This window comes from Caloenas nicobarica, chromosome 8, assembly GCF_036013445.1.
Source record: "Caloenas nicobarica isolate bCalNic1 chromosome 8, bCalNic1.hap1, whole genome shotgun sequence".
NCBI lineage: Eukaryota > Metazoa > Chordata > Aves > Columbiformes > Columbidae > Caloenas > Caloenas nicobarica.
The window spans coordinates 23,560,779-23,588,549 of NC_088252.1; the positions used below are offsets into that span (position 1 = coordinate 23,560,779).

Sequence of the window (27,771 nt, forward strand, 5' to 3'; positions counted from 1 at the left end):
GTACCATTTATTAACATGCCAATCGTTCTTTACACTGGCTGATTAAAAAATAATTACCCGCAGCCATTATTGAGCACTCTTGCAAATGAGCTGTGGGAAGCTGTGACCGTGCGCTTAGCACACAGTGTGTCTTGCTTGTTTCAATATTATTTTAATTAAGTATCTGGGTAAAAGGCCTTTCTAATGTAACTTTCTTTTCATAAGCAGAGAGCAGGGCTCTGCACTCAGCTGAGCGGTGCTAGGCTGATATAACCCAGCATTGCTCTGGCTGCTTCCAGCGTGGTGGCACAGCAGGACCCACTGGTTATTCAAATTTAAGAGGACTAATCTTCAGCAGACATACGAGGGGAAGAGAGCTCATCTGTACCCGAGGGACACGGCCACAGCAGATAGCTAGAAGGCATTGCTGCCCTCAGACCGATTAGCTGGTGCCGCCTGGTTTGGGCTGGGATGTAGACAGGGTGTAGGTGGTAGCCAAGGACATCCCTTGTGGCTGGGATGCCCCTTTCTGCATCCCAGCCAGGGCTGTATTTAGCAGAGCACATGGTCACCATCCTTTATTTTGGGGGGTTTTTGCCTTTTCACGTGTGCTTACGTTCTCTCATTTAAGCTGCAGCATTGGTTTCAATTATCTCTTGTTTGCAAGCAAATTAACTCGGCAAACACATTTCAGATCCTCAGCCAGTGTAAAACCAACATTGCACAGGAGAAATCAAATTACCGCACAGATTCAAGCAGCACAAAACAGCCCCAGAGGTTCCTCTTGATCTCTCCTCTCTCTCTTATCAGTCAAAATTCCCTCTCCGATTATTTCTATCAGGATAAAAAGAAGCCCCTGAGTAGCTGGACTCTGAAGTCCCCGTCAGACCTGGCAACAAGGAGTTGCATCCACGCTGGGGTTTGATCCTGAGCCCTGGGCTGGATCCCTGCCTCAGGCTCTGTTTTGGGCATGCAAAATCTGGGGACAAATAAGATTATTTGACACAAGAGGAATTTTTTTCACAATGACAACTATCAGCCATTGGAATAATCTCCACAGGGAAGTGGGAAGTCCTCAACATTGGACACTTTGAAGATTCAGCTGGACATGGTGCTGAGCCATCTTATCTAGACTGTGCTTTTGCCAAGAAAGGTCAGACCAGATGATCCATGAGGTCTCTTCCAACCTGGAATTCAATGATTCTATGAAAATGACAAGACAGGTGCAGCCGTAACAGGCCATCATCAGACAAGGAGCTTGCAGCAGGGTGGATGAATGATCTCTGTTTCTTTGGCAGAGTCAGACCGGCCATGCTGCGCTCCCAGAGCAACACAGAAATGACATAGCTTTTTGATCAAATGGACATTTATTAATACGTTTCCCCAGATGATTCCTCTTTGTGAGCTGAGAAAGACTAATCCCAATAGACTCTCCAGAAACTTGAAACTCTGAGCTTCAGACTTTGAATAGACAAAAATAAACAAAAATTAGAGGGGTTTTCCCTTGCTTCAACAAAAACATATGTTCTCATTGGACTTTTCTTGATGGAAAGAAATAACGCATTTCCCCAACAGCTCTGGTTACCGCAGATGACTTCATTTCCCATCTCAGATGCTGCCACGACAGAAACTTAAAAAGCAGGATTGATTAGACCAGATTAGGTTAGAGAGGGAGCCTGGTAATGAAAAGCTGCTGCCACTTTCTCTGCGCCAGGTCGGGGCCATTAGCGACCTCCTTCCCTCTCACCCGGGGATGCTGCCCCCTTGTTGAATTCTGCTCTAATTCTTCCTGCAGCCTGAGTTTTCAAGCACATTTTGCCCTGTGTGTGCTTCCCCCGCTGGAGGTGGAAAAACAGGAAGGAATTGCTGTGTACATAGTTTGGCAACACACTTCGGGATCCCCTGTGATAAAGCCTGCTGGATCAGTGCACTTTACTATTATAAGGCTGCTAATGATTATCCTATTCTCCCCTGAAAGCCAGGGTAGCAATTTCCAAAGCCTTTTTTTTTTTCTTTTTTTTCAATGCCATAACACTTCTTCGTAGCTTTCCCCAGGTAACTGCTGTTTCCAGTGTAGTTTCACACTAGGTCACCCAGATAACCTGGAAAGAGTCATTTGCCAGCCCCTTCTATCTTCAACATAAAATTACTATATCTTATTTGCTACCACATTAAGCTGGCTGAGAAGGGAGCAGGGCTGTGAACACAGTGCAGTTTGCTCTAACAGTCTTTTTTTTTATTTCCTTGGATAATCTCATGGTCCATTAGTTTCCTGTAGCTGCTCCCCACAAACACACACACACACACACATCACCAGGGTGTATGAGCTTCCCTCCCACCAGCACAAGCGCTGGGCAGACTACACATATAGCAGTCACGGTTGCTCTGGAGGTGCAGGAAAAGCAGCTCACCCGTGTCCAGGACAGTGCAGAGCAGGATCCCCAGGGATGCTGATGTACGCAACAGTTGGTACACACTAAATGCAGGCGTGCAAGTGCTGAGTTGAACCGGTGGGTGAGGACTGACCCAAATTGCCAATTCCCTGGCACAGCGCGGTTTGCATCACACCCATCTGGCAGAGCCACTGCAGAGAAAATACAGCGGGGAGAGCACAGCACAGGGGGTTTCCCCACCAGCCAGCCCTGCAGTTACAGCAGGAGCTGGAGCATCCATCCCATCGCACGCCCCAGGCAAAGCAACCTCTGCGCTGCCCCAGCTCACAGGAGCTCACCCCGAGCAGACGGTCACGGTGCCTGCAGCATCCTACCCTTGCAAAGACAGCAGCTGAAGCCTCCTATGAGACCCCTGCAATGAAGATGCAATCTGTCCCTTACTTTTAAATAACCTGGAGGTGGGGAGAAATCTGCACATAAGCAATTTGCAACTTCATTAGACTGGTCAGTTCTGAAACTTGCAGAACTGAGGAATCACTTCCCAACAGCAAAGGTTACGTCCAGAAGCTGCAACCCTGAATTTGCAGGGAGAGACTGTCCTGTCCCTCACAGAGAGGCTGGGGGCAGCGGGACAGGCAGCCCCTCCAGACAGACATGGTGTGGGTGGAGGGGACTGATAAGACTGATGTCTCTCCAAAATGACAGCTTTTGCTTGGAGTTTGCTTTCTCTCTCTGATAATTGAACTTTGAATAAAAAGAGACAGAGCAGAATGTGAATCCTGCCTGGAAAGGTAAAAAAAAAAAAAAAAAACAACCACCCTAACAAAAAGCCAACAAAACAAAGGAGGGGGGGAGATTTGGTGGATCTAAACCACAAAGCAATGTTATTCATGGGCATTATTGATTAAGATTTCCTCACCAACACATACGTAAATACTTATCTCTCAAATGAATAAGAGGCTCTGTAATGCTGGAGGGAAGAAGGAAAAAGATTGTTGAAAATGTGAGGGTCAGAGAAGCATCCGGCTGTAACAGATGCATTGAGAAGATAAACAAAGACATCTTTGTCAACACATCGGTCTGCCGAAGACCAAGTGTGATAGAAGGCAGCGATTTTCAGGCACTAGGAGCAATGCTTGGACTTTGATAACAATGAAACAGAGATTATGGAGCAGCTCCTCACCTGGGCTAATTCAGTGCCAGAGCCCAAATCACAGGGCAGCTACGCCGGTTTCCATTGCTCAAGGATCCTGCTCACCCTGGACAAAGCAGCCTATTAGCAGAAGGGCAGAAGCAGAGATTTATGCTAACCTCTGTAGGACAGAGAGAAAAGGAAAGAGAAACAGTGAGTGGGATCAAAGGAGAAATAGAGGAGAAATGGGGGCTCTGACCCGTGAGCACCACCAAACCCGACTGATCCCCTGGGTACCACCCCATCCCCAGCACTGCCTTGTCTGCAATGGAGCACATGGGTCCTTGCCTGCAAACAGCTCCTGCTGGGGCTGGCTGGGACAGCCAAAAAGGGGCCAGACCCAACAAGACCAAACCTGGCTCATAAGCCAAACTCAGCGTCTCACGTAGCATCACACAAAGCAGGTTTGGCAAGCGGAGCTGGGACCCCCACATACCCCAACAGGAAGCGAGCAGACAGGCAGGTTTGGTGCTGAGCATTTAGTGATATCAGCCCAGAAGCACTTGAGCCATCTGAAGGCTGTGAGGGACCATCAGAATAATCTGTTCTGGCATCCAGCATCCCCATGGGATCAGCTCATGCATCCTGCCTGCAACTTACGTCTCCATCACCATGACTTTCAGGGCAGCAGGTCTGTATTCAACCTGCTCAGGTCTTACTCTTCTACATCTACATCTCTACATCTGCCACCGTGTAGGGAACAAATGCTGGGTACTACACAGGCAGGATTCCCATTGAATAGGACATTGCAGCTGGTGCGCAGACTGTGGTCGCCCAGCAAGGAGTTAAGAAGAGGCCAAGCTCCCCCAGCACAGGGGGCTCAGCAAATGCCAGCGTGGTTGGTGGGCTCACAGAGGTATGTGAGAGCAGGATTGAGGGTGCATGTGCACCAGGAGACAATAGGCTTCCCCCAAAGAAGCTCTGCTGCTTCAGGACAGTTATCAGCTACCAGGTCTGCCTAGCTGTACCCAGAATCAGGCCCCTGCAAGGTCTCCCAGCAGGTGTGTGAGTTTTGCAGATATTCCGCACACGCACACACAGGGTTTGCTCCTGTGCCCTCGTGTGGCAGCAGCCAGAGCGAGGTGCTGAGCTCTGCCTGTGTTAACGTCCCCCTGACCCTGAGCTGCAGAATACCTTCCCATCGGCCAGGCCAGCCATTCCCAGGCAGCTCCTCCTGCCTCAGTTTCTCTGACTATGAGCAGCCACACAAGCTGAGGGCCCAGGCTTGCTGCAACACCTGCTCAATCCATTCACAGAAGAAAGGAGGGGGAAAAAAAAAAATATTTCGGGGCTTTTTCTACCACCTTCTCTTAACGCCTAGAACACATGCAGCAAAGCTGCTGCTAGCCCTAACAAGCCAGGACTCAGGAGCTGGAGCAGGGCAGCCTCTAGTGGCTGCAAGCCAGGAAATACCGGTCCCCAAAACCGTGTTCAGGCGATGTTTGCTCTCCAAAGTAGCCAGCCTGAATAAGCCACAGCCTGTGCTACTACAATGCCCCACAGCCCATAAATACTAGTCCTTGGACTCCCCTTCCCTGGTTTACATCTTTGCCTCCCAGCTGCCTCACCCGTCTCTCGCACGCTGCTTCCATTTGCTCCTCCAAAAGCCTCTGACCCTGCAGCCACAGGTACCAAGAGACGTGTCACACATCTCATGTGTGTGCCACATGAGACATCCACAAGGCTCATTAGCATCACTGCAAGTAGCTCCAGTCCCAGAGCAGGTTTGACCAGGCAGGTGATTGTGGTCAGCAATCTAGATCTGCAGCAGTCTCTAATCACTTGAGCTGACTATTGACAGCCAATCCATCCAAATTCACTCATGCCCCATCTGGAGAATGCCCTTTCTGCTGCAGGCTGCTCTGGCCCTGGGGGATGCACAGTGGCCTCCGTTGCATGGGGAAGAAGGTTCCCCAGGCCTGTCCTGGGGAGGGATGGTCAGGAATGGAAAGACCAGCCCTACTCTCAACATTGCATCTATGCCAGAACCACCAACACCTCCCTTGCTGTCTTAACCCCCCCCTCTCTGCCAACAAAACCTTGTCTTCCAGGTCGAAGGCTTGTGCTCTGCAACCATCCCACAGCTCCGTTGCAGGCCTTCAGCTTCCCCTCACACAGGACATAAAAAAAGAATAGAATAAGCCAAATGAGACAAAAATCCTCCCTGCTCCCTCCAAGAGCCATTTGGCTTCACCTCAGCACATCCCCGGCTCCCTGCCTCATCCCAGTTTTACTGGTGGGTCAGAGCTCTCCAGCTAATGGTTGAGCATCAGAGTGGGGATGAGATAAGAAAGGCAACCAGAGATGGGGCTGTTTGTAGGACGTATCAGAAGACAGACACATACATCAACTGGGTAGCGAATAAAGCACAAGAGGAGCTCTTTACATACCACTGCGGGATGGTCACTTGCCGTGAGTTGGAAAGAATGTTCTCCTGCACCACGTTTCAGGGTGATGACCAGTAATACAGCACGGCATCAGCACAACGGGCTGGCTAACCACTGGCTGCTGATTCATCAGTTATGCAAGCAATTTAAACACAATTTATGTCAATAATTCAGGCAGCAGATCTACTTTTAGAACATACATCAACCTGCCCCACTACATTTTTGGTGGAGAGCTCAAGCGGTGGTGTAAGATTCAGGAGTAGGGCAAGGGTACATTCAAAAGTAGAAACAAGGAAAATGCTCTAGGACTGGAAATATGGCAGATATATCCTGTTAATGAATGCAAGAAGTCTTCCCCACCTTTGGCTTTGACCATTTCACTAGGAGGGGCAGTCTCCCAGCTAAGCAGCACTGGCCCACAGGCAGCCATGCAGAACATCAGAGACTTTCCTGCTGCTCTAACATCACATGCAAAGTCCACAGCTGCAGCAGGGCCAGGCTGTACAGCTCTCAAGACACTAAATATTTAGGCTATGGGATGAACAGTTCCCAGCCTACACATTTTTATACATATTGTCATTCCCTAACTACAGGGGAGACCCTAATCTTGCAGAGGAGGAAAGCACATGGTGTCCTTGTTAGGAACAGAAGTCAGTCAAGTTCAGGTTCGAAATAGTGAGAAGAGAGTGAAGGTGATTATCAGTTGGGATTGGATCGTTATGGGGCTGAAAGCATCTTCTGTTAAAGGATTAGAGTCTAGACAGGCTGGTCTGCATCTGAATCAGTCAAAAACTGCCAGGGAACACAGACAAATCAGAGAAACCTTTGCTTCTTCCTGCTGACTACCACTTGTTCTTTTTGACTGTTTCTCCCTCTTGTCTAGACAAAACAGAAGCTGGGATGATCCCGAAAACTTTGTGGAATTATTTCTTAAAACCCCAGATCCTTCTCTTTGCTATTCTATAAATTCTGTTTTCTGAAATCCTTTATAGTCTCAAAGGTATGACACTTCAGAGTGACAGATTATAGCCACCCTCCTCAGAAAATGCATCATAGGCAAGATAACGCAGGACAATGGCCAAACAAGCCACTGAACAAGCTGACAAGGTTATAGGGGAGGAGATAAGAGGAGGACAGGGACAAAATACCACTTTTTATCCTCTGCATTCACCGAGACATTTGTCCCTTCTTCACTGAAGCAGACCTTCTCTGACCAGCAGCATCTGGACCAAATGACCTGAATCCACCTCCCCTGGATGGTGTTGATTAGAAAGGCAGCTCAGCAGAGCAGAAGGCTGTTTTCAGCCAGACCTCCACATTCTGCCACCAGGAACATTCAACATTGCCTGTGCTGGCTCTTCGACACCGAGGCAATGACAAAATTAATGGCTGTGCTTCTGAAAGGGATTTAAATGTTCATAATGAAGACACAGCTCCGCAAGGCACATTAGCAGTCATTCAGGGTTTCATTCGCGACAGATGACAAAATTGTGCGTGTAACACAAGGGTCCTCTTCTGATGGGGACCCATCTATTCAGAGTGGGATGGAGGCACAAGAGAGCCTGGGCTAATCTTACTTCAGTTGTACCAAACTGATCTGTCTCCCCTTTGACCCTTTTCCCCAAGCCATAGCAGGTCCAGTATTTGGTTTCTCAGGAGCATGAAAAGGTTTTGTGTTGGACCCACATCTTCCCTGATGTTGCACAGCTTTGTCCAAGTCACCACAGATTACCTGGTCCATCCCCAAAATTCAACCTCCTGCTGAGGCTGTGTGTTCAGCTGTTTGAAAGTACAGAAGAATTTCTCTTGATCGAAACAGGAAAGGGGCCAATGCAGTTTTGTTTTCATCAGAGAGGCTGCCAAAGCTGTTCAGAGGAGGAGCAGAAGCTGCATCCAACTCACCCCATTTGTCTGACAATAGCGTGGGGCAGAATAAAAATCAGAAAACTGGTGGCCATAGGGTTTGCCAGCTCCCACAACAGATCCCCCTGCCAACAGTGCCAACTCAGAGAGACAAATCACCTGTGCACCCCATTCCCCACTTCCCAGTAAGCTCAGCCTGCAGAGATGCTGCAGATAAATGAGCTTCCCAAGACGCTGGTTCTGTTATGATCAGTTCATTTATCCAGCACTTACATGTCTCCAGACATTGAGATAGAGCATATTTGGCTCTGTGTTCATTATCTGTGGTGCATTGTGGGCAGAGGCATTCAACAACAAGACCTCCTGGCCCAAATCAGATGAAGTATGCCTTCTGAGTCTTCCTTGCTTGCTTTCTGGTTGCTGAACTTACTGGAGTCAATCTCTGGCCACAATTTTCAGGCTGTTTTCCATTATTATGAAGCATAAAACATCCTTTTCTTTACTAAAAGCTTACAGTCGCAAGAATCCATCTGAATCCAGAATCCAAAGCTTTAGAACAAACACCCATTCTTGCAAACATCACAATAAAATTATGTGAGCCAGCAATGCTCGAAATAACACCCAATTTATCTTCCTATTTCCCCTGTATGATTATGTCTTTCATTTCAGTGGGGTAGAGAGCCTTGAAAACAAATGAGTCAGTTTGATTTTTGTTTCAAGGAGAAGTTCATTTCCTGGCTCCATTGCTCGCTCATAAGATTTTCCTAACAATCTGCATGTCTTCTGAAAAACTGAAAGACTCTTGAATCTTTGGACTTTGTGGGCAGGGAGGGCAAGTACTCAGCACCCTCCTGCCACCCTCCAATTTCACAGTGGCATTCTGGTGCCAGGACACAACCACAGAGCATTATTTACCCCCTTGAAATGAAAGAGGACAGATCCTTTCACCCCATCCTGAGGAATAACCTTGCATCCTTGGAAGGCAAGCCGCTTGACATGCTTTGCAGTGTGACTCCACCAGGTGATGGAGCAGTCCAGGGATTGTTGAACATTTCCCTTCCACAGGCTTTTGGTTATTTCTCTCCATCCCCTAGGTCTGTCCTGCAGACAGGAGGCCATTCACCGTTGCCAGGAGGTTAATCATATCTCAGAGAGCATCCCCAAAATTTCTACTCAGCATCACTCTCCATGTCTGTGGGAGCAGCCCTGCATCACTCCAGCCAAGGAGGCACTTGAAAATTTCAGTCTCTCCACCAGCTTTTCCCAAACCCTCAGCACTTCATCTCACCCATGCAGCAGCTACCACGCTCTCACATCTTCTCCAGTCTTGCGAGGAGATATGGCCAATTTAGCAGTATAATGAATGTACGTACATAAAAGTTCTGATTCAAACACTTTCATTAGATTTAGTCACTGGCTCCCAATACAAAATGATGGTGACACCAATTCCTCCTCAACTCGAGTGACTAATTGTGACACAGAAGCAATTAGGCTTGGTTAAATGATCCATGTCCCTTCAAAATAATGGTCTGTCAAACTGCATTCGCCCAAAATAATCCAGGATTGACTTGACAATCAAAATATCTGTTTCTTCAAAATTAATAAAAACCCAGAGCTCCTTGTTTCTCCATGGTGCAGCTGCAAAATGAAAGGGCTGCCTCACTGCGCATGGGGGAGGATGGGCCACCCGAGGGAGGTGGCAGCAGACATTAAAAGGCAAGATGCTGTTAGAGGCAACAGCTATCACAAACTATTTGCTACAGGCAGGATACAGCCAGAATAGAGCTGGATATACAGCTCTGGCCTTTTGCAAACTTTCCTCCAAAATCTCCAGCACAGGCAGTATCTGCAATGCTGGAAGATGGGACAGGCAGGGGTCTCCGGTCATCTGCACCAGGCTGTTACTGCAGGTCTCCTCATCAGGGGCCCCAAGCCACCAACATGATCTTTGCTGGTTGCACCCCAAGGGCAATTCTCTGTCTCTGCGAGCTTCCTTCTAAAGACACCCTGCAAACAAGTGTCAGTGGTCCATGAGGTGATCCTGCAAAACCCAGAGCCACATGGGTCCTGGGAAGTGGATGGATGGGCCACCTCATGGAAACACGTTGCAGAAAACACAGTGCTCACAGGGATTGCATGACACTGTCTGCCTGGGGGACAGGGACACTCAGGAGATGGGAGCCGAGTTTCTGCAGGGCTCAGACAGCAGATCCCAGAGCACCCTGCACTTCCCCATCCAATATCCTAACCCAGAGTTAATGAGGACCACCCCTTGAGGTTGTTACCTAGTTACCTGCCTCCACAAGGAGTTTCTGCTAATTAAGCACAGTGGGTTAATTGGAAGAACCCACACAGGCCTCCCTAAGGAGCAAGTCCCAGGAATGTGCCCCCACACACATCCCTGCTGCCCCACCCCACCCTCTGCAACCCCCAGAGGGTTTGTTAGGGTTTGTTAGCTCTTGCTGCACACCCACTACAGTGGGGGGCACCCGCCTCTGTGGGACCCCAGCAAAGGACACCCTGGCAGCTTAGCTAATTTCTACATCACCCCCAAATTGTGCCAATGCAATTTCCATCTTCTCTGCACAGCTCACTGCACCAAGCTCTGAAAAAGGAATTACAAAGCAATTACCCACATTAATGGAAGTAAATACTCCATCTGCACTCCTGAGGGCCAGTAGCAGAAGATGCTACAGTGCCATCTAAGCACAGCTTGTGACCTGCCTGCATCTACATCCCACTGCTTCATGTTTGTTCTTCCAAAGGCAGAGTCCACCAAGGTGGCTTTTCAGGGACCTTCCCCAGTGGATTCTCACGTCTGATGCTGGTGAGTCCTCTCCTTGGAGACACCAATTTGGGTCTTTTTCCTCCTTCTTTCATTGAACTGAAGAGGAACTTAACATATTTGAGACTCTGTCCCATATGACAGCTTTGGCTGAAATAGAGCGATCGGTTCAAGGTGCCTGGGGTGAGAGATGGGGAGCCAAGCTCCTCATCTCATTCCTGGGACATGAAGCTGGAAAATGAGATATTTCACATCCAAAGCAGATTACCACTTGGGAAACAAGAAGTGGCACTGCCTCCTCCCAAAACACTGGGCCATTCTATGCAATTTCCTCCTCCGTGCAGCTGCTTAAATCAGTGTAGATGAAAGGCAAGGCTCCGGGGGAGACTGAGCGTGGTGTTTGCATGCTAGATGAGCTCTTGCCAGCAGCAGAAAAATGGAGAAGGGATCCCTGAAGCTTATATGATGTGCATGTGACAGAAGGGAGTCAGAGCTGATGATGCTGTAGGTCTCTAACCCCTGTGCTCCACAGTGAACTCAGCTGCCCAGTCAGTAACGGACAGAAATAGCAACTTACTACTGGGAGAGATTTTTCACCAAACTGTCATTTCATCTGTGACTGTCTGGGCTGATCTGCAAAAGACTGTAAAATACCTCCAAAGAGATGTGGGAATAGAAGCACAGACGTCCACTGTAAAACTAAAACTCATTGATCTTTTAGAGATAGTGGTTTATCCACATTAGTGGTCATAGCATGTTATAATCTCCTTCCCCACAGCATCCCCTCCATGTTGCAAGGAAATTAATTACTTGTATCCTTCATTTTCCAATGGAGACAACAGGACTAGCACTTCTGCTCTGGCTAAGCCCCTCTGCTCCATGGGTACCAATGGCTTCAGCTCTCACACTAAGTGGATCACCATGCCCACCGAAACTCAAGGCAGTTGCTTTCAATCTATTCCTAACTTCAAGGCTTCCTACTTGACACAGTGACTCAGACAAGTCTCCTAGCCCTGGGTCTCCAGCCCCTGACACCCTGGGCCTCCCACATGCTCCCAGACTCCAGCAAGAAGAACCACAGCTCCAGGCATAGCTGGAGGTGGGCAGGAAGGTGTTAAGTCTGGAACTGCACTAGCTCTCCCCATCCTGCAGTGGGGACTTCATCCTTTATTTATGGGCCAGCCTCCTCAGATAGGAGACATTTAAATTTTTCAGCAAGGTCTATGTCCCAACACCCAAGGCAGTTTAAATTTTCACGCATTTCATCATGTGCAGACATCAGCACAGGCATCAGCAGGAGGATAGTAATTACAGCAGGAAAAGGATTAAGAAAGAGTCAGTTCAGCAATGATTATCCCCTATGTAAAATAGAATGATGTATATTTTACAAGATTAAAATGATCTGCTTGTTGCACCACTCAGCCCTACTCGTACATGACAGAACAGAGACATTAAAAGAGCATCATTAAGAAAACAACCACTAAATGTGAGAAAGCCCCATGTGGCACTCAGCTGCTTTTGAGAACGATGTGACCAAAAATGTCTGATCACTCATCAAAAGGTAGCTCAAGAACAGAAAGTTGTTTGGCAAAGGAGTATCCGAGCAGAGTTTTTACGTGGGATGTTTCCATGTGGGGTGGTGACATCTAATTCTTAAAGCATTCAGTTTTCAGAGACTTGTGAAAAGCCAGGTCTGAGACAGAAGGAGAGTCATTACAGTCCACAGGAAGCACCCAGCCTTGCTGCCTCCTGTCACCAGCCACACCAACAGAAGCAGAAGCCACCACTGCTCCAGCTATCACAAGAAATCCTGATAGGGAAGAGCTTATCTCCTCACCAGACTGAGTTTGATCATCCGGCATGCTCAGAGAGATTGGTTTTATCTGTCAGAGAAAGTTCAGGCTCCCAGCAGAAGCTCCTGGGCAATTTGCACAGCTCAATATAAAAATTTCCTCATGGATAATGTTAGGCGAGAGGAGAAGCAATGCTGTCCGAGTACTAAAAATGAGAGCTGGTCTCTGCCTTGCCATCAAGGCATCACTCCATGATCATTTTGCCAGATTTGATTTAAATGGCCAATTACTGCTGCAGAAGAACAGACTCTTGGAGCTGCACAAGGGCAGGAAGACTGTGTCCCATCAAAAGGGAGGACAGGCAGTGCAAGTGGTCACATCCCTCCTCGTTGCTGGGGAAACTGAGGCACAGAGAGACAGTGTCTTGTTTATGGTCACACAGGGAGGCTGCTGAAAAGGTCGAAACAGAAATCCCATCTCACAACCCCCAACCTAGGAAACCCAACTTCTTCGCCTTCCTTTCCAAGCCACCTATCCCCATTCCCTGGAGCTGTGCATCTGCCTCCTTCCCACCCCTCGAGGCCACTGCCCCATGTCAGAGGGCTGCAAACAGTTATCAGATTTTATGGACTTGAATTCCCTAACAGCACAGCAAACAGGTAGCTCAGCCCAGGGCAGTCCTGCACAGAAGTCCCTGCTTTTACGCCACCACAGCAGAGGGAAAGGGGCTGCTCCTGGGATCCCCCCACCTTGGCACTTCTGGAAGGGGAGGTAAAAAGTTTGTTTTTCTTTAATATACTGGAAGCTCTCTAATTGCACTAGACTGTTTCCCGTAGAAGGGTGTAATTAAAAGTGAATGGCACCAAGTCCTTTATCATCATGAATATTAAAGAAAGATAAACACTACATCAATATTCATTTAAGTAGAAACAGAAAATGAAAAGCAGGACTTGATCCTGGCTGGCATTTCAGCATTTTATAAATGAAATTACGCAGACGGGGGGAAAAAAAAAAGCCACAAAAGAATAATGACCTTGGCACAAAGCAGCTGGGACAGGCTGGAATCAGCAGCCACCCCATGCCATGTCCTTCCTCATTACCTTGTCTTCAAAGTTAGTTGCTTCAGAGGACAGTACAGGACATTCCCAGTTTGACAGTTCCAGCAACAAGTGGCCCAGCAGCTGGGAGTCAGCTCACCTTCGCTCGCAGCACTGATGCATAAGTGTTTGGTGAAGTGACTCCACAGAGGTACAGTTCAAACTGGATGATCTTATCGATAACACCAATAGTCCATCGTGCTCCAATGTTGCTGTGGGGCAACCACAAGCCTGCTCAGTGAGCCAACCCTTACAGTCCTGTGATGCATTTAACAATTTCCTGCTTGGAAATGGATCTAAGTCACATTTTCTGTCCACCTTCTCCCCCTCCATCCCTGGTTTCACCTTTCACTTCTCTTTTCCAGCACCCCCCCAGCATTGGTGAGACATGAAGCATCACTCACCACCAGCAGCTGCTGCAAGCAATAGGGCTGGATGGTCCTTCAGTCTCTTGTTGAGGCTGCTGGAGTTTCATCAGGGACCTGTTTGTGTGGGTTTGGTGTCTATCACTGTTTATAGCATCGTAGCACACAGCAGCTTTACCCACCTACACTAGCTATAGATACAGTTCATCCCCTGCACATCACACCCTCCAGCCTTCAGTCATCACAGACCAGCTTTCCCCAGGGAGCCCAGACTAAGACCTGAGCAAAGATTTGTGTGTCCCAGCTCAGCTCCCACAAGCACTACAAAGATACCATTAAGGAGAAAATGGACATAGCTGGCTTGTAAGAAAGACCTCTATGGCATGAGAAGCCTACATCCTTCTCCTGCAGGAGGTCTCAGGTGTCCCCACCCACACCACCAGGCTTTCCCTAAGGACCAGGCACAGCACACCTCACCTAGACTGCATCCCTCAGCTTTCTGAGCAGCCACTCGTGCTCCTGTGTGCCCTGAGCCAATAAAAGCAGCAGAGGAAGCACAGAAGGATCATGGAGGAAAAAGTCCTCCCAAGGCTTAGCGTAACAACACAACCCCCTGCTGCTCTGTACCTATTTATGCAGTTTCCAGGCTCACTCTAACTGGTTCCCAGGCAAACCCAGTGCACCTGAGTCAGACCAGCGAGCAGTATTAACCCCCGGGTTCCGGCCAACCTCAGCACTGGGCTCTGCAATGGGAATGCAGTCCTGAGCCTTGCCTAAGGCTCCAGAGCTTCATCTGTGCTGTAAAACTGATGTTTAAATTTCTTCTACCTGTAAGCAAGGACACTGGCATGTCTGGGTCACTGCCTGATGGTATCTCAGACAGGTGCTGGCTTCAGACTTCTCCCTTCAGCGTTGTGCTTCGTTTCTGCACTGGCACCTGTACTCTGCCCCAGAAGTGGACACATCCTGACAGAGAGTGAAATCACCTGTGTGCAAATCATTTTGTGATGCTAGAAGCATTTGGTATCAATTTTTATGCCCAAATACGCCCCCAAAGAGCTCGCTCAAGAATGAATAATGCAGAAATTGCTCTCCTCAAATACAGCCCAGGGCATCATCTCTCTCTGCCTGCTGCACCCCTCAGGACTAACAATCTTCTGCTTCTTCCAAACTTACAGCTACTCATCAGCTGAGTTTCTGTGTCTTGGAGGGGTTGGTTGGGGCATGAGTAAGAGCCAAAACGTGACTTGAATGACATTGTAAACGTGGTTGTGCGTAAAAGCACAAGCTACAGCAGATTTTGAAGATAACTAATGGCCCATTGCTGGGTCTCATAAATGCACTCCTGTCTCCAGCTATGTGATCTATAAGCTATGTTCACCATCCAGCCTACAGAACATGTTATGCATTGCCTGCCATTCGCAGGGTCTCTGCACACCTCCTAACGACAGGCAGAGGATGATTAACAGGTTGCTAATGAGGGCAAAGCTGGTGTTTGTCGATAATACTCCACAGCGAGACCCACGCAGCCCACATGAAGAATGACTGCTCCCGGGCTGGGTTGGAGTAATGCACAGAGGCAAACAGCCTGCAGTCCTGTGCCCCCATCCCTCCGCCGAATCCTCCTCTACACAGTGCATTCCCACAAATTTTCAGTCCTCGTATTGCCACTCCAAGGGATGGTCAGCGGAAGGGAAGCTCGGGGGCCCTTCAGCTGGCCACATTAAAGGCAGCAGCTCTGGGAAGCATATTTATCAGTTAGCAGGGCAATGACTTCAACATTTGTATTGCCATGATGACTAATGGCTCGGCCCTTCCAGCGCCAGAGCATCTTGCCTTGACAGTCATCCTCACCATGAGAAAGTGATACCGAGGGAAAATGAGGTAGGCGACATGGGGCCGATGTCACACGGTGTGTGAAGTGTGGCTTTTCAGGCACAGCACATGTGCAGCTGTGGCTGCAGGGGCCGGGGGGAGTCTACTGGCCCCAAGGGAAAATGGGCCTCCCTCTCCTCTGGTGGCAGGAAGTTCTTGGTTCCCCAGGCCATTGCTTTTCCGGCTTCCCAAGAGGAGAAAGAAGCTGCGTTTAGAGCAGAGAATTACACATACAGAACAGGGGCTGCAGACCCAAATGCTGGGAGCTGGGAGCTACAGGAATCACAGTGAACCCTGGGCACGTGAGCAGGGGCTGGTGCTCACATCAATGACTCACGTCATGGTTCGACACCCACCTGCTTCAGCCAGGTCAAGATTCTGGAAAGGAAAAAAGAGAAGGAAATGATGCTCTGAGGTTTTTCTGGGTCTTTCTTTTTTTTTTTTTTTTTTCCCAGGCAAGCAGGGTCCTGCAAACAAACTGTTGATTGAGCTTAGCCAGCTCACGTTATCTGTGCTCGGGAGCACGGCACAGCATGCAGTCCTCTCCAACGCCACGGATTTGCTATCATCCCCTACCACCCGCGTAATCACTTCAGTCACGCCACGCTCTGCCCCCGCCGCAATTTCATGGCCTCTCGGCTGGGGAGAAATCACAATGGTTTGGGCTTGTCTGAAAGCATTACAACTCTGCACTGCCTTTTAAAATGACACCGGTTTGCATGGAGAGGGATTTGCCACAGTGAGACCCTCAGAGGGTCCAGAGCTCCCCAGTGACCTGCTTTGCACTGAGAAAATGGCTTGGACAAGCAAAGGGTGCTGGGTCTGGGCACTTGGGGACATAAAACAGACCCCTTCCCATATCAAGACCTTCCCTGGACTGGGGAAAGCATGGACCTGTGAGGCAGAACCGTAGCCTTCAAAGCCTGTCCCTGCCCCAGCTTTCCTCTGGCCTGCTCAAAAAAAAGTTTCAGAGGTTTTTTTCTCTCAAAGGTATGCAAGGGATGCTGTGCTGCCTGCCTCTGTGGGTACCAAGTGTCTAAAATCTTTACAAGTCTTGTGCCTGTCCTTCAACAGTGGCATAGACACAGTCAAGCCTGTATCCCATGATGGTGGATGGTGCTTCGGTACCTCAAAAGCATTTAGGCACTTTTCTCCCAGTGAAATACAAAGGGGAGCAATACCAAAATACCCATCAAAGTCAAGGCCAGCACACACGGTTAAACACCAGCACAAAGTCACAGCTCTGAAAGCTGCCAGGAGCCAGTGATGGGATCCAGCAGTAGAAGATACATTTGACCAAGCCAATATAGGACACAACTTTTGGTTTATCTGGTTTTGTTTCAGCGTTATGTGCAATTTTTCCTCTGTGTACATTTTTGGGCTCTCCTGAGCATCTCCCTGTATCAGTAGAGGAGGGAATGCAGGTTGCTGAAACAATCCCAGTCATCTCATACCAGTTGTGAACATGCTCTAATAGTCAGGGTGCATCCCATGACCTGTCTCACGGTGTGCATGGGGGCAGAGGATGGGGCCGAAAAGGGGAAAAGGAGGGCTCAATATTTCCATTCACAGCTTTATGGATTTGATTTTCTCTTGCAGCCAAATGAAGCATTGATTTATTGCAAATAGCCACTGGGCTGTGCTGATAGCACACCAGATTTTTTTTACGTACCTTCTAGTGGATGCTGTGTGCTACCTCAGCAAGTCACCTCTGCAAAGGGCTGTGGCATGAACCTTACGCAGGGCGACTGCCAGAGGAGGGACAGCACGGTCCAGGGACAGGGAGAAAAAGCTGGGTGCAACCCAGCTGTCCCAAAAAGCCATCCCACCTCTCCAATTTCTCCTTATCCAGCCCACAGGGCAGAATTCCCCCTGGGAACTGCCTGCAAGGAGCAGTTTTCAAAGCTCCCGGAGCCCAGCGGTCCCCGAGCTGCCCCGGCGTGCCCAGGACCCCCATGTCGCAGCGCGTCGGGCCGCTGTCCCCGCCACCCTCCCCAAGCAGAGATTCAAGTGCCACCTAGTGGCACGCGGGCCCCGTGGGACACACGGCCACCCCCCGGGCAGCCTTTCACCTCTGGGATCGCTGCCTCCACACTGTAATCCCCTCTTCTCAACAGAGCCTCTCTCTGCCATCACACTCCTTTTCACACCTCCTTTCTCCATATGCCTCCTTCTTCCCATTGTCATATACCCTCTTTTTCCCATGCCCATACATCCTCCCTCTCCATCCCTCCATGTGGGGCCACCTCTGCCTGGGACCGTCACAAAGCACCATGCAGCAGCCACCAAGGAGAGGGGAGAGCAAAGCCTCAGATGGACTTGTCTCACCCCAAGCTCACAAAGCAGGGAGATGGCTTTGCAAAGGGACTACCTGCCCTGTTCAGACTCCTGAGTGACTCTGTTGTCACCTCTGTGCTCTGTCCGGCAGTGACATCCCCATGGTGGGTCTTGCTGCCTCCAAAGCCTGGGGCTGCAAAGAGAACCAACAGCAGGGTGCTGTGGGCCTCACCAGCAGCACCCCAAGGACGGCTTTGATGGGACCTCGTCAGTGGTAAGAGCCACGAGGGGGCTCTAGGAACCCATCTGAGCTAGAGTAGAGATGCCAGGAGCAGAGCTTGCATCTCCCAGAGGATGGAGGAGAGATGCTAGGAGCAGAGCTCATATCTCCTGGAGGATGGGGTTCCCTCCAACATCCAGGGTAGAGGAGAGCAGGAGAGATGTCACAGCTCTGTTGAGGAGCAGGATCTGCCAGAACTTTGGTCCCTGTCACATACACCATGACAAGGAGCAGCACACGTGTCACAATGTACCCAATATGGGGTCTGAGAGGGGCTGTGGTGTGAGCTGTTCCGGCCCGACGAAGGGGCAGCAGGGCCACAAGCTCTTGCAGGATCCTGGTGTTCGGTGTATGAACATTTACACCAGCTGTGGGTTCATCCCACAGTCTTATTCCTGCAGATCCACATTTATCCCTCGCAGTTGTTTTGTCCCTGTCCAACTCCACTGAGTGTAGGGGTAACACTGCTGAGCTCACTCCTTGGTGAGCATCATGGATGTGCAGAAATAACTCCAGGGATGACCTCTTCAAATATGGGAGACATTGGTGAGAAAGCAGGTCCAAGTCTGTCTGCTGATCTGTCACAGTCTAACTCCACTGTCCCATCAGCACTTGGGAAAGAAAACACTCCGGGTTAAGGACTCACCATGCCCACTCTTACTGCGTGGTGAGACCTCAGATAACATTTTTGCAAGTCCCCCAGTAAGGTGGGAACAAGACCCAACATCCCTGGCATCCCTGAGGTAGTTATCTGTTGGCTGAATGTTTTAGGTAAAGAGCAGATAACAGTGTACATGAGACAAGGTGACCCTTGCCTGGCACCCTGCCTGGCCAGCACCACATCCTCCTCTCAGTGACCTGTTTTTCCCTTTCCTCACACTTCACACAGCCATGTGAGCGGCCAGGCCTGACCATGGTGGACCCTCCTCTCAGACAGGTGGAAATAACTCTGGAGAAGGCCTTGCAGCCAGAGCAATTACCCAGGACATCTAATTAAGGCTCCAAGAGGACTGTTTTGGAGACCTGAGCCACTTAGGAGGGGGCTGGAACACTGCAGGTGTTGGGGCTGGGGTTTGGAGCAGGAGGGAACGGGGATGCATGAGGCTGAAGTTAGCTTTAGACACTTGGGAACAGCAGAAGTGAGGTTGTGGCCATTCAGCCACTGTCACTCAACTTTCTTTAGGAGCCCATGCTGTCTGAGGCCAGATTTGGCCAGAAAAAACCTGATCCCTGGGCTGGTCAACATGAGCCTGCAGAGACCTGTGATTCTACACACCAAGCGGTTTGGGAGGCTAGTGGATGGGGACAAGCACTGGGGCAAGGAAATCCCCCAGGATCTGGCAGTCTGGCAGGGAAATCAGCTCAGAAGAGGGCTTCTGATGGGATCTGCAGTTACATACTTCTTGGGCATCCTCTGCCGCCTTCCAGAGCACGCAGGGTCAGCATGGACACTTTAAGCCCATGCTACACCCAGCAACATGATCCAAAAACATGCAGAGCTTCTGCTGCCACTTCATGTGTCCCAGTCCAGCCTCACAGTGTATACAGAGACTTTGACCCTCAGTGATCTGGCTTGAAAGAGGCAGCGGCAGGCAAAGAAAATGGCACTTCAGAATTAAAGTTGCCCCTGAATTAGAGGAACTGTTCCAAAAAGCTATAGAAGGCCGTTGTGATGGAAAAATGAGGGTATGAAGGACCCACCCTGCAGAACAGGCAGGGAAAAAATAGATCACAATGTATTCAGGGCTCAGACAAGACCACACTTGCTTGCAAAAAATAAAGCTTTGCATTTGACACATTGCTTACATATTAATTAGTTTGATCAGCTTGCCTGGGTGTGTTAGCATGAGTGAGAGCTCATGTCTGTACAGTGATGAGCTGTTAAAACTTCCCCAATAGAGCTACAAATAATGGCAGACTGAGATCTTCCCTTTGCCCACAGCCTTTCTGCTGTTCTTCTAGCACTTTTCCACTCATATTATTCTATTTTACTTCACTGTGTCTCCTAGGTACTATTTCTTCCCAAGTGCAGAACCAGAGATCCATGGGAGCAAGAGAAGCGGCTTCTGCACGGGAAGCCAAATAACTGTCACCCCCCAGAGCACAAAGACAATAAATGGAAAAGGAGGAAAACTCTATTTTCTTCACTAAATCCCCTTCCTTCCCAGCTTCTCCAGGATGGCTGGAGGGGCAGCAGCCGCTGCAGAGGCTGGAATTAACATCGTCCCTTTAACGGCAGTGCCGCAGCCTGACTTCAGCGAACTGGGGAGGGCTGGGAGCTGCTGCTCCAGGAGTGATGCCAACACATCCCTGTTTCCCTGCTTCTTCCCTGCTCTTGTTTGTGTGTGCCTTTTAACGTGCCACATATGTATCCGTGCCTGCCAGTGGGTGTCTGCAGGGTTTACATTAACCAGCTCAAGCTGAGGTTGGTAAACAGCTATTAAAGTTTTGCTCTTCCTGTCTCCAAGGGTGTCAGTTCTGGACAAGGGAGTCATTTGCATCATTTGACTTCCTACAGGCTATTCCCTTGTTTGTAGCTCAAATGGATCTTCCCATTTAGCTATGCAGACAACAGGGGTTTGGGTTGGTCTGTGCCTGGCACAGGGAGGGGAAATGAATTTCCTGTGGCTTAGTGGGGAGTGTTCATATTTATACCTTTTTCCTCGACATGAAGGAGTCAGGCTCGAAACCTGTAACTCTAGTGTTTAAAGTCCTCACTCTCAAGCAGAGTCCAAATCTACAGCTCCTCATGTCCTGGGACAAGCTGCTGAACCCGGCAACTTCTCACCTTTGCAGGAGGCTGCAAACTAGGTTCTGATTCTATCCATATTGTCACAACTCCAAAGTTTCTTGGAAACCAGATTCCCGTCCCAAACGCTGCACGGCACCAAGCGGAGAAGCCAAAAGCAAGTCCTGAGCACCGATCCCAGCTGCCGCACCACCACTAAAGCTACTTATCCCCGCACGGTTTTCTTTTTTCACACGTTCTTGCCTTCTGTTTTTGCTGGAGCCTCCGACCCTATTGAGAGGCAAATTTCAGCCATCTGGCAAAGCAGGCTGTAGGGAAAGAAAAAAAAAAAAAAAGAGAGAGGGAAAGAAAGAAAAAAACACAATGTGCATGGGCACACACGCGCACACACTCACACACACACAAAACTCTGGAGATTAGGGAAGACAAAAACTTCGCTGAACGGCGCGGGTTTCGCTGGGGCGCACGGGCAGCCCCGCGGCGGGAGAGGCGGGAGCGGCGGGCGGCGGGGAGGACGGTTCCAATGCGGGCAGGTCTGCCTGCCTGCCCGCCTGCCTGCGGGGATGTGGGGAACGGCTGCAGGCAGGGGAAGGCGTGACCTGCATGGAAAATGCCAGACAACTCCAGACGCACACACACATAGGCGCGCACACGCTCACAAATCTCCGGACGGAGATAAGGCGGACAGCGGAGCGTTTGGAAGGAGGCAAAGCCCTCCCCCGCAAAGCAACCGGCGATCCTCCCCGCCAAAGCCACCGGCAAACCCTCCCGGCTGCAAAATGAGGTGAGTACCCCCGCGACAGGGTGACCCCGGGGTTCCACATGCCGTGGTCGGGGGGCACGGCCGGGCAGGGGGGCCGTCCCGCTGGGGAGGGTTCCCTCTGATGACCGTGGCTTCAGTTTCCCCATCTGTGAGCAAACGAGAGGCTGCTCATGCCTGGGCTTCGTGCTGCAGCCCAGCTTGTGCGCTGGCATCCCAGCGGAGCTGAAGGGAGCTTGGGGTGACGGGCACGCGGCGGTGATGGGCACGCAGCCGGGGGTACCGCTCTGCCATGGCCCATGGGCGAAAAGGTGCGAGAGAGGCTGGATGTGCTGCACGGGCTTCAGGTTTCTGTGCACGCCGCAGTCGTTTATCACTTTTAGTGAGGTTAAGACTTTCCTGGCATGGGAAAGAAGTTTGATGTTGTTTTGCCTCCCTTGTTTAAAGGGAAAGCAGAGAGTTGCACCGGCAAATGGCCCAGTTCAAGTCGAGAAGGTGATGCCCATTTACACCAGCTGAGCATCCAGCCCCCATGCATGTACCCTGACCAGAGGAGAAACAGATTTTCCCTTCACACATTTTTGTGGTTTCAGACAAGCTGTCAGAAAAAGGCATGTTCAACCTCACGCTGCTTGAAAGAAAAATCGATCCAAATTTCTCAGCTCCCATTAACTTTGCTTTGTAATGAAGAGCTGGGAAAAGTGATGGCACTACACAAATGAGTCTCAGAAATCTACTGCCCTGGTTTTGAAAGAACACAGACAGGTTAAAAATAATCCACTTATATAGCTTCAATTTCCTCACTAGCATACCTAAATCGAGCCCTGATTTTGAGACCAAGTGTACGTGTACATGTGAGTAATTCCAGCTCCTGTAATACACACCTACAAGCCTTTGCCAGGCCTTAGTACCTATTTTAGAAAGTGGAAATTTTATTTGCTAATGGTTCTAATTTCCTGCATGTTTCTTTTACTTTGTGCACTCCACTGGGTGTAAAGAGCCTGAGGTCTGCTCTTCTTTCTGGGTCCCATGCAATGGCACAGGCTTTTGTGTTTGCACCTCCAGCACAGGCAGTGTTCTCCCCTTGCACAAAGAAATACTTGGTTTATGCTCCTTTTCATGCTCAAATGGAGCTCAAGGCTGGTGCGAGGTCAGCTGAACTGCCACTGATTTACCTGTCCTCTGCCCTTCTCTGGAACAAAAAAGTTCCTAACATGTTGGGACCAGCTCTTTAGGCTGAGGTTTTTTAAAAACTGACTTCGATGACAAAAGATCTCTAAGGATCTCAAACTCTGTGCTTCTGTGAGTGGTGCCCTAAGAACTGAAGAGAAGAAGAAGAAAGGAAAAGGAGAAGAGAAACAGAAAATAGTGGAGAGTAACATGCTGGATTACACTGCTGGGGCCCCAGTCCATCCTTGCCCAGCTGCAAAGATGTGTGCTGTTTATTGAGAGTCAACGATCCCAATTTGGCAGGATGAGGCTAAGCAGCAATAACAACAACGATACTTAGCAGTTATTGCCATGATGCTTTCATTAAACCCATTTAGAAAGCGTCATTATTTTATTAAGCATCCTTATGTTTATTCTTCCATTAAATGAAGAGTTGCCCATCAGAGCCTCATTAGTTAAAGGACACGTTGCCAGCGGCTGCTGCTCCCAGAAGCATGAGAAACACCGAGCTCCTGACGGTGCCCAGAGCTGTCTGGGAGCTGTGGAGGTGGCTTCGCATCGCACGTGACACCTGCATCACCCACCTTTCAAAGGGACTTTCCCCTTCTGGGAGACACGTGCAGCTCCTGCCCTCACCTTCATCTCCCTGTGGCTTGGCGGAGGGTTTACTTATGGTGACACGGTGATGTATCAGCTCTCCCAGACATTTCAAGTGTCTGACCTTATATAATACAACCCACTTGGGAAAACAGACTGAGCACTCAATAGCTTTTGGCATTGCCAGAGTTTCATTTCATCTCCCCATGTGTGTTTTCCAGGTACCCCCTGACCTGGTCCGTTTGTGCCTTGCTGCTCTGCGTGGCAGATGCCATCGAGCTGACAGACATGTTTGGGGAGATCCAGTCTCCCAACTTCCCTGACTCATATCCCAGCGACTCAGAAGTGACGTGGAACATCTCCGTGCCTGATGGATTTAAAATCAAGCTGTACTTCATGCATTTTGACTTGGAGTCATCCTACCTCTGTGAATACGACTATGTGAAGGTGAGCTGTGGTATCACGGGGCAGATGGTGGGGTAGACAGCAGACCTGTTGGGCCAGCAAAGAGAGAGTAGTGCTGGAAAAGCTAGGAACAAACTGGTTTTCCCCATTTATTTGGCACAGGAGTTGTCGATCCAGTGCACAACCAGGAGAGCACAGGCAAGCTGACAACATCCATTGGACTAACAGTGAGTGGGACACCAGATTCAGAGCTGAGCCACAGAGGACCAGATTTCTGAAAGTATTTGGGCACCTATTTCTCATTGAACCCAATGGGATTTACACCCTCACGGGCTGATGAAACCCCTGTGGCAAAGCCCCTAGCCTGTGGCACACCAATGCTAGCCACGGGTAAGGAAGACCCCTGAGCCCTGGCTATGAGTGCATCTTACAGCCAGCCTGGATCCCTGTCCATGGCTTTGCAGGCTCTGAGGACATCCCGTCCAGCCCCAAGGGAAGCAGAAGGGAAAGTTAGACCCGAGCTTGAGGCTGCAAGCTGGGCTCTGCAGGCAGAGCCCCCCACAAGCCGCAGGGGGCAGACCCAAATACTCACTTTGGTTCCATGCAAACCCATGTCACAGCTCAGATCCAGATTTCAGGGCCATTGCTGGCAAATCTCTGCAGCACAAACTATGGTGGTTTCCAGGGAGCCGTCATGGACAAAACCACAAAAGATTCCAGCCTGCTCCATTGCTGGGCAGTAACCCATCAGAAACCAGGGTGGGCCACACATGGCAGTGCCACAGAGCATCCTCGCCCCTTGCACCACAGCTCTCTCCAAGCAGGACTCTCCTTCATGTCCAGGACAAGCTGGGTTCTCCATATCTTTGAACTTGGTCAGCTTTAGTGCTTTCTAGCAGACCAGCAGTAGCAAGCAGGTGCTTTCTACTTTTGCCTGGCTGAACATGCCTTATCCCATCACCCGGTGCGACTTCCACAGAGGCAGGTGGAGGTTGCACCCAGGTTTTGAAGTGCAGAGCTCAGCCCTGCTGCTAGTTGTCAGCTAATTGAAATTATTATTTTATTCTTGCCCTAAGAAAACAAAGGAAACATTTGTGTTTTTCTCCTCTAGGATCTGTTCGCTGCTTTAATTTCCCCTTTGTGCTGGCACTCATTCCGCTACTAACAGCTCTCATTGAGGTTTGATTAGTTCTTTCTGCTTCTGCTGGATTTTCTCCAAGCACAAGGGCCAGGGACATATATAGAGATATATTGCTTTAAAAACCCAATAAGCTCAAGGAGCAGATTTCCTGGAAACTTTCCCCATTCCAAGCTTTACCCCTCCTCCCACCCTTCACCCCCTGCTCTTTTTTTTCCTTTTTCATAAGGCTCCCTGTTATTTGGCCGTGGTGCCAACTTGGCATCACAGCTCTCCCTGCCGCTGGATTTCCATAAGAAGGTGGTATTTTTCACAGGGATTTAGATCTCAGCTGTATAAATTTGCTTGGGGCTGTAACTCAGCTTGCAGAGCCTCTACCACAGAATTACATTTTTAAAGTGCTGAAAACGGATGGATTATGGCCGATTCATAGGCTACTCCACTGGCTAGGGGGTGCAATCTTTATGCTGCTAAACCACCAGCTTAACAAACATTAAGGAGAGCAGCAAATGACTCCATGGCTGTTTGCCTTCTTGGGTCTGTGTGTCCAGCCCCTGTCTGCATCAGCTCGAGATGTAAAAACAGCATCAGCCTGCTCTTTGACAGAGGCCAACAGTGCCTGGCTACAGAATATAATTATAGACCCAACGCTTACAGGTGCTTCTCTGTAATACTCTGCCAGTGCCAGTGAAGGTGCTCGGAAAGCCACAGGTGGTATCTCTGTGTTCGATGGCACTCGATAGATTCCCCCTCCATGGACTTGTATCATTGCTTTCTGAACTCGCGAGTGACTTTAATCTCTGCAGCATCCTGTGGCAGAGAGTTGCACAGGTTAAATATATAATTATATGTATATGTGAAGAAATACCTTCTTGTTTGTTCTGACCAGGGATTTGACCATGGCTCCCCATCAGGGTCTTCATCATCTTGGCTGCAATAAGAAGGAGGTCAAAGTGGGGGCTGAACAGCCCCAATGTGAGGTGGGAACCCAGCTCAGGACAGGCAGAAAGCCACCATGCCCTGGCCTTTGCTTTCCTTACCTCTTTGGCTGCCCATGTGCCCAAGATCTCAAGCAGCACAGAAAGTCATCCTGCATGCCAAGCTCAGAGCGAGCCGAGCTGTAAACCCACGCAGATCTCTGCCTTCGGGGTGGTCTTCAGAAGGGAACAGTTTCCAGAGCTCTGAAACAATGGCTAATTAAAACAATAGCTGTTTATTTATATATATACACATATATGCGTGCATGTGTGTATATATATAAAAAGAACATGGCTCCTAACACAATGCTCAGAGGCCAGGAGGATTGTTTGTGCAAATGGGGATGGCAGAGAGAAGGAGTGGTACTTTGGTAAGGAAGTGAGCCAGGAGGAACAGCCACCCCCAAAATACTCACCCAAAGAACATCAGCCTCACACAGGTAGGGAACACCAGCCTCTTGGACCTCAGTACATCGGAGACAACCTCTCCCCGGGTTTTGGATGGTGACCTAGGTCAGGTCCAGGCGAATGAGAAAGGAGCAGCCATCCACATTGGATTTTCAGCTCCTGCCCTCCACTCTGCTTCTCGGCAGGTTCTGCCCAGCTCATCGCTGTCCCCAGGGAGCTGTTTTGGAGGTTCTTCATTTGTGGGAGGCCTCACCGTGGTTTGTCCAGCTGCTTTCTGGTGTCACCCAGCACTGAACGCTCTTGGACATGTGTCTTCAGCACTGGCCTGGGGCATCCTGAAAGCCACGGGCATGACTGGGAAATTGGGTTAAGTGACTTGACTAGTGTCACTGAGTTGTGCTGTGGCAGAGGCAGGGAAATGGGAGATGAAATCCCAGTGGAGGCCCAGAGATAGGAAATGAAATCCCAACTTCAAGGGGCCTTCATGAGTAAGTTCCCAAGCTTATTAGGCAGATCTGAGCCTGGGCTCCAGCCCATGAGATTTTGCACATAACTCAGTCAAGCCCTGAAATGAAATCAAGCCCTGAGTGCATGGCAGCCAACTTGGGACCAGCTTCTTGATTGCAGTGAATTTTCCCCCCACCCGCTCATGGCAAGTCCTTGTGGGCTCACAGTCCTTTTGGGGTTACATGTCTTCAGCTCACAACCTACCACTGAGTTCTGATTCAGGATGGCACGTGCTTGAGATCCGGCAGGTTTCAGCACATGCCACAGGATTTTCCCTTTCCTCCTTCAAAGCCTGGGGGCTGTTTGTGATGGGTGTCTCCAACTGTGCAGGAGGGCAGAGGGGTCCGTGACACTTTGTGGGTCTGGTAGGTCCCATCTTCCCTGACACAAGCCAAGTCTCCTTTGGATGCATCTCTTTATGTTGTGTTCAGACTCCCGCCCATGCGTGGCACTTGGGACGCTTTTCTGCAGCTGCTGTTCACACCCGTGTCCCCAGGGAGGCTCTGTGCTATCGGATGGTCATGCACCCAGGCAGGACTCCTGCTAACCCCATGCGCGAGCGCCCAGAAATAGGGCACAGCAACCTGTGGGACGGGACAATCTCCAGACACCAAGCCAAGTCCACAGGAGGGGAAACCAGCCATCGTCCCCTTTCACCTACGGCACAGTTGCCATGTATGTTCCCGTGGAAATTCAGGTGCACATCTGCACAGGAAAGGACCGTTAACATATATCAAGGAGAAGATGTGTGCACATCAGGGAGAGGATGTGTGC

At 49.7% G+C, this 27,771-nt stretch overlaps 1 protein-coding gene across 1 annotated transcript in view; it reads left to right on the forward strand.

Moving 5' to 3' along the window:
- The window catches only part of LOC135991745 (mannan-binding lectin serine protease 1-like), a 91,809-nt gene that overhangs the window by 47,625 nt on the left and 16,413 nt on the right, over window positions 1-27,771 (forward strand). The window contains 3 exon segments of the mRNA XM_065640559.1: window positions 21,509-21,680; window positions 21,683-21,819; window positions 23,784-24,009. Of these exon segments, the coding sequence (XP_065496631.1) occupies window positions 21,509-21,680; window positions 21,683-21,819; window positions 23,784-24,009 (535 nt within the window).